The 13106-nt window shown below is 35.1% G+C and overlaps 1 protein-coding gene across 1 annotated transcript in view; it reads left to right on the top strand.

The window, feature by feature from the left end:
• The window catches only part of ak5 (adenylate kinase 5), a 95437-nt gene that overhangs the window by 77003 nt on the left and 5328 nt on the right, over positions 1-13106 (top strand). Inside the window, exon 11 of the mRNA XM_088014746.1 lies at positions 4274-4437. Within this exon, the coding sequence (XP_087870872.1) occupies positions 4274-4437 (164 nt within the window). The remainder of the gene's footprint in view (positions 1-4273; positions 4438-13106) is intronic.

The following is a 13106-nucleotide window of genomic DNA, read 5'->3' on the forward strand; positions in this document are numbered from 1 at the left end:
TTTAAAGTAAAAGATGGACCAACTGATGTTCTGATTATTGTGAATCTTTTAAACAAAAATTGCTGGCAAGTTAAATAAGATCAGTAGATTTTGGGTCAATTAAAAATCTAATAGTTGATGGTGAATGTTTTCGGTTTTCTCCAAACCAACCCAGAATATGTAAAGAAATTAAATCCTACAAGCTGTTGGAAAACTAGTATAAGAAAAGGAAAAATATGGTATTCTGTAAGCATTTAAGTTAAAATGTATTGCCGTACTGTGAAAACAAGAAGTAGTTTTATTGTAGCTGCAGGCATTTTTCCTTTTTGTTGTTTGACACCATTTGTGCTTCTGTTTGCAAACCATTTAAAGCAAAAAAAACAAACTAATTTTACATCTTCTTCACTCAGTCACACATCCACACTGAAGAGCCACAACAGAAAATAATGGAGTTGGTCCAACGGTCTAGTCAAAGTCTGGCATTCCCTGACTAAATATAGAAAGCTGAGTTTATTTTATTTCAATCTTCTTGAACATCAAACTACAACATTTCTGGAAAAAACAACTACACTTTTTATATATTAGTTTATTTGTTAAAATTTTTTACATTTTAACCGTCAATATTTTTTTTGTTTTTTTATTTCTGCATGAAACATGAAAAAACTCAAGAAAAGAGTAAATTCACCATTTTTAGGCTCCAGAAAACTGAATCTTAGGACCTTAAGGTTTTATTTAGATACCAGTAAACAGAACAAAAACACTGATACTAAAGAAACATAAGCAAACAAACTTTACTTTAAATAAACTATATTTAGCCCCGATTCGTTTTTACTTGTAATAGATTCTGAAATGGAGATGATGCAAACCAAAAAAAAAAAAAAAAAGATAGATCTATATAAAATCTGAAAGCTGTGAAAGTTTTGTTACGTTTCTTCAACTTAAATATTGAAAACAGAAAAATTTACACTTTTTCAGACTCAAATTTTTAGATTTTTTTCATTTTGAAATGGAAGAAAAAAATTAAGTCCTTGTGAAAATAACTTAGTGCTGATAAAGTGGATCCTGTAAGCTTTAAAATCTATAGTTTTCCACAAAATGTCCCAATTTTTGGCTTTATTTCAGTTTAAGCAATGACTGTGGAATTAAATATAAATTAAAGCAGATAAAGATCAGGAGATCTACAACTGATCAGGGTTTTACTCGCCTCCCAATAATCATGAAATCCTGCTAAAAGATGTCAAACTGACTCCAATTTGACTGTTTTTTGGAGTTTAACAGCTTGTTTCTGTTTTCATTAAGTAACATTTTTACATGACTGGGTGAATTTTAACAAAAACAGAAAAAACAAAAAAAGGGATAAAGAGGGGTCATAATTTTGAAAGTTTTCCTTCAGAATAAAAGTATTTTACACCTGAGGGAATCAGAAACCAAATCAAACCCGACAGCGCAAACATTAAAGAAAATTTACTTTTAATAAATGTAAATTTAATAAAGATGAAGCAGGAAGTCATCTCTCCTCCTTCAGTGTGTGTGTGTGTGTGTGTGTGTGTGTGTGTGTGTTCACTGCCAACCAGCAGCCCCTGTGTGAAAAACTGAGACGTCTTAATTAGTGGAGGCAATAAGCCGTCTCTGCTGCTTCCCATTTATCATTTAAATATCAGCCACTAAAACATGAAGAAAATGATTACGCATCAGAGCAGAATCAGGAAATTGAATTAAATCTGTGATTTTTCTTCATTTTTCCACCTTCCTCGCCTCGTGTAACATCACCTTCCTCATTTATTTCCTGTCACTGTGTCTCATCATGTTCTCACATTCTGGGATGTTTCAGCTCATCAAATCTGAGAGGAAATAGATGAAGCAAATCTGAATTATCTTAAGTACATTTGCATGTTTTGGTCTTTCATAACTGCATTTTTTGCTGAAAGCCAATCAGTTTTTAGAATAATTTTGCAGAACAGAGTCGATTTTGATGCGATCGCTTTGTTTTACTATAGCTTTTGTAAACATAAAAACTTTCACATCAAAGTCAACATAAATCGCTTTGGTCTGGAAAAAATGCAAAAATAATTTCTGCAACTCTGTTAGTTTCTATTTCTAAGTAGAAACAGAACCGTAGAAATCTGATAAAACAGGAATAAAAGTGATTTCTGTAAAGTTACTGTTAAACTTTATCATATTTTTAGATTTTCTAGTTATTCTGATTTAAAATGGTTCATTTATATCAACTTCTGGATAAATTGTTGCCACTTGTTAGGTTTTATTTACGTCGTTTCCTTGCATCTCTTCCTCCAGTTTCTTTTTAAAGTCCATTTTGCTGCGAACACAACAGTTTGACCTCAGTCACATGAAATAAGCATTAATTTTGGTATGATATTTTTTTTCTCTGTCTTAAGTTTGAAATTGACTCATTAACTTATGGACAGCAGGAAATCAATAATTTTTTAATCATATAAAGATTGCAGGTTATATCTGGATGCACAGGTTTGATTTTTCTGGTGGATTTTCTCAAATTATTATGATGTCAAAATTATACAAATAATCTGGTTTCTAGTTCTGAAGCTTGTTTGAGGATCAATCAGTAATTTTATTTTAAGTTTATTTCCTTTTTTCTGAAGTTTTTCTCCAACAATAACTCACAATTCTTAGAAGATTGAATTGAAAGCTACTTTTTGCTACTTTTTAATTTTTTAAATAGAGATAAAAATTGGAAAATAATTTATTTTAAGCTGTATTCGATCCATGTCATCTCCGATCTAAATGCATCCTGCTGGCTGTTAAAACGTTCAATCGGTGCTTTTTGATAAAAGTGCCAGATAAATCTATAATCTGTTGTTTCCTTCGGGCTGTGAGGCGAGCTCACATCGGTCTCTGAGGAAACGGGGACGTTTTGTTTCTGCATGCGAGAGCAGCGACAGTCCAACTCCCGGAGGATATCGATGAATATAAAGCACCAGCTTTTATTACTTGGCTCCAGGCTGCTTTGATAAATCACCCGGCTTTGCATTTCACCTGCAAGCGTTAAAATCCGCCTGCAGGGGTTTCCTCTGACCTTAAACCCAAACTAGAATGCAATTAGCAAATGGTAACAGCTTTATTGTGCTGTATGTAATGTCGCCGTCTTTGTTTTCCTCCCTGGTTTTATAGTCTGTAAAATATGAGCTGCATCTAAATTCAGGCATTGTGAGGATGGTGAGATCCATCTGAGCGGGAAAGATGTGTTCAAAACTAGCAGTTAAGATGGTAAAATTCAAAATATTCCACATCTGGCCAGCTGCAAACTGAAGACATGCAGGTTATTTAATATCCATCATAATGTTGAGAACAATGAATCCATAAAACAATTAATCCTTAAAGCTGACACAAGTGAGAATAACTTTTTTACAGCAACTTTCAACACCTTGTAATATGCAGGGCAGCCATTTTGGATTTGGAGGTCAGTGCTGGAGGGAATCAGTTCGAAATGGACTTAGTAATTGGTGAAGTCTACTGAGTTACTGAGTAACAGATCAAAAATATCAATTATTTAATATCTAAAAATTACATAATTAGACTAAAATACAAAGTTAAGTGGAAATGTTGGTATTTTAAAAATCAAAATGAAAATAATTTATATAAATAATTATAAAATAACAAAATCAGGCAAAATAAATTTTTCCAAATCAGTTTCTTTCAATAAAAAAACCCTTATGAAACTTTAATAAAACTGCATGCGTGTCTGTTTGGTGAATTTTTGATTTAAACATTGTTTTTCATTCAGTGTGTGGAGAATCCAGACATTTTACTCAACTAAGAGTAGAGATACTTCATAATGAAATTACTCAAGTAAAAGCAACTCAAATAAAAGCAACTAGCACAGGAAAAATACTTCCAACAGTAAATTTATGCCAAAAACTCAACCGAGTAAATGTAACTCTGGTTTAAACAACATATGTTCATTGCAAATATACAAGTTGGCTAAACATTTTACAAAATTACAGCAAAATAAATAGATAATTTAGATTTTTTTTTAAATCAGTTTGTGCAGTGCAGGTATGTTTTGTTAGTGAAAACCGATAATTATTTGATTTCCTCCATTATGTTGCTTGTCTTGTTTTCTTCTCTGTTTTCACTCCTAAAAAAAAAAGCAAGTGGCCACACACAAATAAAGCTCGCTCGCTCACTCACTCACCATCCTCATTCTGCCTCCTTGCTCTTCTCTCACCTTTCAATTTCCTCCCCTTCATCCTGCCTGCTCTGCGGGTCGTTCCCCGCAGCTGCTGAGGATATTGACTGATCTCCGTCTGTGTCTCAGGCGGGCCGGGTTCAGGGAAGGCTCTGCAGTGCGAACGGCTGGAGGAGCGGTTCGGCCTGCGCCGCGTCACCCTGGGCGACCTGTTGTGTAGCGAGATGCAGAGCCACAGCGAAAGAGGGCGCCACCTACAGGACATTCTAGAGAGAGGAGAGAAACTGCCAGAGGTTAGTCTTTAACTTTGACATTTCATGTGAGACTAACATAAGTAATAATATGTTAGGAAACAAACAATGATTTTTAAAGAATCTGAAAAGTGTGGCGTGCACTTATATTTAACCTCTCCAGAGTTTCCAATGAATGCATGCAAAAACCATGACGGCGTATTAACAGTATTCATAGAAAAAAATTTAAAAATTCATTTCAAACAAAAATGTTTCCAGAAATAAGTAAATTTCTGAGCTCCAAATCAAATCAAATTAAGTTTGTCAAACTATTTATGTTTGTTTAACATGACAACATAATAAAGTTAATATATTAGTTTGAACAAACTTAATTTGAAAATTTGTAACATTTAAATTTTAAGTTGGATCACCCATTTTATTTTTTCAGTGTATTTTTAATTGTCAGTTTTTAAAATAATACAAATGACGTATTCAGTAGTAAGCCTATTCAATTTTTGTTTGGTTTAATATTCAACCTGAACAAACTGAACAGAGAACACACATCAAGCACATGAATACTTCAAATTTTTCCTCCACAAGTGGCGAAAAACGTTGATTGAGATCCTGATAACTACATACAAACAATAAAATTAACCAATTGAACCCAAGTTATGAACCATTCACCACATTTTTAAAGAAATATTTTTTCAAAGAAGTTGCATTAATGATCAGGGTTTCCTCAAACACTTGGAAACTGAATGAGCAGAAAAGCTCTTTGCACCAATCTGATGGCAGAATAACCTGAACAACAGATCAAAAACAATAAACATCTTTGTTTTTGACTGAAAATGTTGCTTATTTTGTCAATATGTGGCTTTTGATGAAAATGTAATGAACTACAGATCCTGCAATTAACTCAATTAAACGTTTTAATTGATAGCAATGAGATTAAGCCAACATTAAGCTAATCTTTGTTGTTCATCTTTCGTTTTTTGTCTGGATTAAAACATCTGCAGCTGCAACCAAGAGCAACACAGCGACCATTTAAACCTTTAAACAATATCAAAACCGAAAGGCACAGGAAGCGTCATTACGTTCTCTGAATCCAGTTGGATTCTACACATAATGCAAGGCAAAAGCCAATTAAGCTAACAGAACTTTTTATCAAAAAAAAACTTGAAAAAATGTTGTGATTTCATAGAAATATCATCTGAGGATTAGATCACCAAAAGGCACATCTGGAGCAGATATGAGAGCAAGCGATTCGCCAACTGAACAGAAGAATCAAAGCTCAAACATGCTGCACTGAAACAGACCGATGAATGGAGAACGGAGTCACCAAACCAAGACACGAAAGATTATTAAGGCATAAAGCTATGAGATAAAAGATTGTTGATTCAGTATTAAAAGATTTCTCTCCTTGTTGATAACATGTTTTCCTGCCAAAGATTAATTTTGGAAATGGAGGGGGGACATTACACGCTCAAGACGGCTTAAACTGGCTTACAGAGAGACTGATCGGCTGTGCAGCGTACCAGACGGAGCTGGCACAGATGTCTGCGTGTGTTTACTGGAGACCCACGCTGTGAAACCACATGTGATATAATAAGATAAAAACCAATCAAAAAAAAAACTGTTATGTTCCTGGAATCCAACCAGGCAACCAATAAAAGTGATTTCATTACTGGGGTGGTAATGGTGTGAACTCCGCTCTTCCTAAAAGGAGTGAAAAAAGGAATCTGAAACAAACTTCCAAAAACTGCAAAACAGCTGAAACACCAAGTTCATTTAAAGGCCGAAATCCCCATTTAGAGTTAATTTTGAAACGTAATAAAGGAACCAACATTTTGATGTGTCATGACGGCACTTGGTAAATTGTCATGCTTACTGGTTTTCTCAGTTGTTGAGTGTGTGGCGTCATCAGAGGTGGGTAAAGTACCCAAAGATTTTACTCAAGCAAAAGCAGCACTTCTTTGACATATTTTTACTCAAGTAAAAGTAAAAAGTAGCCATCCAAGCATAAAAAGAATTTGGTAAAAAAAAGTCTACTCAGGTCCCCAGTAACTGATCACATTATCAATCGTTTAATATTTTAAAATTACGACATCAGCTGGACCAAAATATCAACTTAAGAGGAAATTTTGGTGTTTTAAGGACCAAAATGACAATAATTCATGTAAATAAAAAATAAAACGTTTCCAAATCAGTTTCCTTCAATAAAACTTCACACACAGGTGTGTGTCTGTGTCTGGTGGATTTTCAGTTGAAACATGTTTGTTCTTCATTCACAAGAGAATCCAGACATTTTACTTAAGAGTAAAGATACTTCATAATAAAATTACTGAGTAAAAGTAAAGCGTAGTGAAAATACTCCTCTAGTAAATGTAACCAATTACTACCCAACTCTGTCTAAGGCTTTGGATTTTTGTGTTTTTAACAAGGTATAAAGCACTTTAAAGTGCACTGATGCAGTTTAAAGTGGCCAAGCGTTACATAACACATTGATCCCAGGAACTGAACCCATCTCTGAGGTTCTGCAGCTTCAGTTCTCCGAGTTTAGCAGCAGCCATTTCTCCCTTCACTAATCCTGTCTTCCAGGTAATCTGCTACGGTGCACAGTGTCATTGTGCACTAAATCTTACATCCAAACTGATAAGCACTGTGCGCATATGTAGATTTTTATCAGTTTGACAAATAGCGCAGCCCTGAAGGAGTAATATTTCTTACTGTTGCTCAGGTTGGGCTGATATTTCAAGGCTCCTAAATGAGTCCAGTTTCCAACAGTATAAACCACTCGGTTTCGTTCACTAATAAGTGGTGAGGCTCGATTAAAGTATCTTAATTAATTCTCAAATCTAAACCACATAAACAAAATAAGCAACATTTTTTATTCAAAAGCGGTTTTGCTGCTAATTGTTTTTAATATGTTCTTTAGGTTATTCAACCATCATATCTGCTTAAAGTGTTACTATATCCATCTACCTTTCAGGTGTTTTATGTAGCTTCTGTAGAAATGTGGACGTTGGCGGCGTCTGTTTGCTGCTACATGTTTAGCATTGAGATGCTAATTTAGGTTTGACTAGCTTCACTAATAGGCTATCTCCTTTTAGCACAACTTGTACACAACAATAATCTTTTTCAGCGTCTCCTCCGGTCGTTTTTTAAAAGAAAAAAATTTACCTGGGTGTGTCAAGAGAAGCGGCTTTGTCCTCCATCGCTGTTGTATGCGGATGCAGCTTGTGCGTCAGAGTTGGGGGCGTACCGGAAACACAATACGAAAGGTTCCGGCTCGCTTTTAAAAGTGAGTTATTGCATAATAAATTAACACATTTAAATCTATGTAATTAACATATTAATCAAAATGAACATGTTAAAGTCCCAGCCTACGACGGAGTATTAGAGACACTGCAGATAGAGAAAGCAGTACATTTCTACCAAAACTGTTGAAATCTCAGAAATTTTTTACAAAAATGTGGACATTTTCTGAGTTTGTAAAGTAGAAAATTTTGGAGTTTTGAAGTTCAACTTAAAGTCTATTAATTTTGAAATTAATCTAAAAAAATTCGGAGTTTTTCCTCACATATTTTTACTGTTGGAGAGCACAAATGTCATTTTTTCAAGAACATTTCTGAGCTTAATCTCAGAATTTGAAGGGTTTTTTTGTTGTTTTTTTTTTGTTTTTAACCATAACAGCCCTAATACACCATCATACCATTCCCTAGTTGTTATCTTAAATCTCAAATGGAGATTCAATTTTGCCTTGTTTCTTGAAGAAGTCATGGGACGGTCATAGCACGTCTTAAAAAGCCTCTGACTGAAGAAACATTTGTTGAATCAATGCGTTCTTCTTTGCAAGATCATCTCCAAAGGTTCCAAAATCACCAGAAGAGAGCTAAGCTTCTTTAGTGGCTTCCTCTTTGTTTGAGCCACTTTATTTGATGCTGCTACTCCTTTCCATCAACACCAAAGGATCTAAACCACATTAAGCACAACAACTTGCCTTGTGACAATTTGCTGTTATGATAGAAAACATCAACTTGGTTCGATTAGGACAAAGGAAGAAATTTGATAAAATCAGAAATATCTTGAGCCATTAAAAAATCCCAGAAGGTTTAAAATGTTTTCCCCCAGGGGGTTGATTGGATGTTGATTAGCAGGCATTGGCTCAGTTTATTGTCACGTTGCTCTGTGGGTTGGAAAAGCTTAATAAGGACAATAATAAAGGCCTGCTCATAACAAACAAGTTTGATTTTGTTTCACTGCCAATATGAATAGAGGTGCATCAGGATTTAAGCTACAACAACAGTTCAGATTTAGTTTGTTTCTTTAAAAAAAAAAAAAAGAAAAAACAAGCCATTTTCTACATCCAGGCCTCCAGAGTGCCTTTTATCCTCCAAGTGTAGAAAACTATTGATTCCTCCACTTGTGATGTTCCCTGCCTCCGTCTGATGGATTTGTTTTGTATTTGTGGTCGACGGATGACAATTTCTCTCCCAGCGAGAGCTGCTTTGGTCCAATCACAGCAACAGCTTTCAAATCCAAACTGCCTCCCCTGGCATTACTCCAGTCCCTATTCTGGTCCACCTCTCCATCTCCTCACTCCTCCTGCTCATCTAACAAAGTCCTGATTCTGTGTCTCCATCTTTTCATGCAGTTGAAGCCAAAGAGGGGAGGCACTACAACCTGACATGCATTTACTGCTTCGGGATTCACTAGTGATAATACACCTCACACTAGCTGCATTTGCATTAAACAGAATTGCACAATTTGAAATTCAGAAAATAAATTCTCGCCAATTTTGGAAAAAGAAATTCACCTTTCCAGATAAAAAGTTTTTGTGCTAGGAAGAGGTGGGTTTTCAGCCATATCAAAATGGGTATATTTTGCAAAACTCCAATGGAAACACTTTTTTCAAGTTACCTGACTAACAATTGCATGTTACTACTGGTGAAAACAACAAAGTAGACAACAGGAAGTGGCAGGAGGATGATGGTTTGTTTTTGTTTTAGTCACATACTGTGCAGATGCTCCACCAGAGCTCTCAGAGCGTCACACAGTTTATAAAAAGGTGTGTCATTCTAACGTTGTTGGCAACAATTTCCCCAAAATATCGCATATAGAGCCGATCTTAAGTATAAAGGGGTTTTCTCTCCAATGCCTAAAGAAGAGGTCATAGCTGAATTAGCAAGCTTATTCACGTACAATTTTAATTTCATTTCTTATTTGGCGAAATAAGAAATGCAATCGCGAAATTGCAGAATATCGACAGTGTTGAAATGGAAACAAACGCAGCTGATGTTTCCTTGTAAATGCGGCAAAAAATTGAGGTTTACCTTTTGCTCATCTTCTACACAGCCATTAATGATTCTGTCTTGTGTTTGTCCATCAGCAGCTGTATTTCTATTACACACGTATGTAAAATGCTGTCACTATTCAGCTAATAACAAATTTCGCAATTGCTGCGTTTCCGTTAAATAATAACCGCAATGAAAACTAATGTGAATAAGCTTGTTCACAAGAAAAGTTAAAAATCATGACCCTCCATCTACTTCTTGTAGACTTCTTCTTCTGGTTGTTAATCATGTGATGCAAACAAAATAAAAAGTATTTCCACCGCAATTTTGCAAAATAAATCAATTTCCATCCACCTCATGCTAGCACCAAAACTTTTGAATTGAAAAAAACTTTTTAATTTGCGTGTTTGCAAAGCTTATTTATTTTCAAAATGTCAAATTGCGTAATTTTATGGTCAATGGAAAAGCAGCTACAGTGTGGTTTGGCTCATACAAGACATGTCCAAACTGGTCAAACAGGAGAGGATCATCATGGCTGATCTTCCTCCCTCCAGGACCTACACTGGTTCAGGACTTGATGAACTTTAAATAAAATAAAATAACAATAAAGGGTTAAAGATGAGGAAAATTTTTCTTAAGTATTTTAACACTGACCATTTTTCATAAAAGTACTAAATGATTTTTTTTTTTCAAAAAATAATGGTCACTTTATATTATATAAAAAATATAATAAGTAACTGCTTGTGCAGTAAAATAACTTACGTCTTCATTTCATAATTTCTCTGGACGTTTTAGGAACAATCAGGCTTGAGAACATAAACAAGCGCTGAACCGAGTTACAGGCTGCATGAAAACTCCCACGCACAGATTTGCTTCGACTTTCATCGACTGGCAGGAAAATCCCGAACGCTTTCGAGCTCGGCTCACGCTTAAGCCTCTTACCGCACATTAGGGCTGCGTCCCGTGTGTTTTCCAACATGAGAACTGCTCTATGCTTTTTTTAATATATACACACAGAGAGAGGACAGAGGAAGACTGAGATTTAAGAGGAGGATTAATAATTAATAATCCCACCGTGGGATTACCAAAGTGCTCCTCTCAAGGTTTTAAAGCTGAATCGTTCGCAGAAATCTCTCTCTCTGCAGAAGTTAAGGGGTTTTTTCATGCCACAGTGAGATAAACTGCAGTCATGTGAAAACTAACAACACCAGGAGAGTTGATTTGTTGACATGCTGCTACTGATTTGATGCATTTTTGATCATAGACCTGGACACAAATGCTTATGCTGCAATATATTTTCTGCTGCTGACGAAGTGAAATTGTAACATAAATCTCACCTTCCTCTTCCAATCTGAGCAGATTTTCTCCTGGAGGTCAGATTCAGCTGAAAAGCTTTTCCACACCAAACTTTTATTCAGCGATGACAGTTCTGACTTTTTGAAAGAAAAACACCAAGCAAGCATCAAGTAAAGTAAAAACTGCAGAGATTTTAGTGCACACAGCTCTACAAAAGTGGAAAAAACCAAAATCTAAATCCACCTTCTAGCCTTGCTTTTGGACTGAAAGGAACTAAAACCTTAAAATTGCATCAACTTTCTGTTGATTACAAGTCATATTAAGCTACATTCCATAATAAATATCATTTAGGAAGTTTACAGTACACTCCATTTTTACTGGCATACATAGTAACAAAAGAGCAACAGGAATCATAAAACTGGCCTGTGCATTAAAGGTAATTTATTATGCTTCCTTGAACAAGTTAGCATATGTCTATGGGGGATACAAAACATGCTTATTACATGTTTAGCACAAAATAATTCTTAGATAATGAGGTTTTAGTCTTCTCAGGTTTGCCTATTTTCAGATAATTTCAGAATGAGCCCCACTCATCGTTTACACTCGCACCTGAAAATAGCTGCAAACAGATGCCCAATTATACAACTATACATCTTTGAAAAGCAGAAGTGGAGCCTCCTGCACAACCAACAGAATGCAGCAAGTGGTTTCTGAATAGTAAATCAGCAACAAAAACACTTCTTTTGAATTTTTGAGAGATTCAAAAGAAGTGTTTTGAATCACTTCTTTCAACCCAGACTATCCACAATTACAACTCGTAAGCCAACTTTGCGTTTCAAAATGGCCGCTCCTTGTATCAACAGTATTAACCCTTGGTGGAAATGTGTATTTTACAAAAAAGTTAAGTAAGAATGCGTCTAATATTAATGTTACTTGTAGCACCTGAAATTTTAAATTGAAAATTAAAAGTGGTTTTTGCTTAAAGAAAGTAAAGCTTAAAATTATGTTTGTAAGAGGCAATGCAAACAGTGTCTATGTTGAAATTATTAACGAAAATGCTGTTACCTGTCAAACCCAGCTTCAACTTCTCATTTCCCAGGTAACTTAAACGCATCATAAATCCCAGATGCAAACCAGATAAATTAGCTTCCTGTCAGGTGGTTGAGCTCAATGTTAGGTGGTGACGTCCAAAATTATCACACTGGACTACGTAAATCACAGGTTGAAAATAACGTCATTTTCCTCACAGTAAATTGTGAATTATTATCTTCCCACCTGCAATTTTTAATATAGCATCGCAGAAAAGAACTAAATTACTGTAGATCTCAAAAAGCGTCTCAGACATTCGGAAAAGTTGTGCAGTTTCCAAACATTTTTAGGTCACATTATTAGACCAAAATGCACACAGGAGAACTGAAAATTGTCATAAAGTATATCATTTAATGGGGGGAAGAAAAACATATTTACAGGAGAGGAAACTGCAGCAGCCAGTCGAGAACAATGAAACCAGGGAGCAATACATACATTGAAGAGTGGAGAAGATGAGCTAATCAGAAGCAAGTAAAAACAGCTGGGGGGAGAACAGGCAGAAGGAAAACATCTGAGCAGGAAGCAGACTGAAAGGGAAGGTGGAAGATAAGCAGAGCAGACAAAATGGAGGAAGGGAAAACCTGAAACATAAAAAATTAGTAGAAAAGATAACACTAACAAAGACAGCTAATGAGGAAAAACAAGAAATCATAAAAAAGAACACAAATGAAACCTAAAACTCAAACACCAATGGATCACCACAATATAAATTTTGTCTAAAAAAAGTTCTGAATGTATTTCCAACAACAAAAACAACAACATGCATCTTCTAGGTGTTTCCCTGCTGCCACACACTTGACTTAATGAATGGGTGATTAACAACCTTCTGTTATTATTATTTTATTAAAAATATAAGATAATATTCAGTAATTATGTTAAAATAAATTTATTCCAAAAATCAAACTATGGGAATAAACATATGGATGTGAATCCCTGGTAGTTTTCTAGTGATAATTTGTTTTTTAAGTCATACATCAAGATTTAAAGGAGATCTATTATGCAAAATTCACATTTTGCATAATTTTATACTTCAATTTGTGCCTCTACTGCTTC

The sequence above is a fragment of the Poecilia mexicana genome, unplaced genomic scaffold (genome assembly GCF_051168715.1).
Source record: "Poecilia mexicana isolate PSO_F unplaced genomic scaffold, ASM5116871v1 scaffold_17, whole genome shotgun sequence".
Lineage (NCBI taxonomy): Eukaryota > Metazoa > Chordata > Actinopteri > Cyprinodontiformes > Poeciliidae > Poecilia > Poecilia mexicana.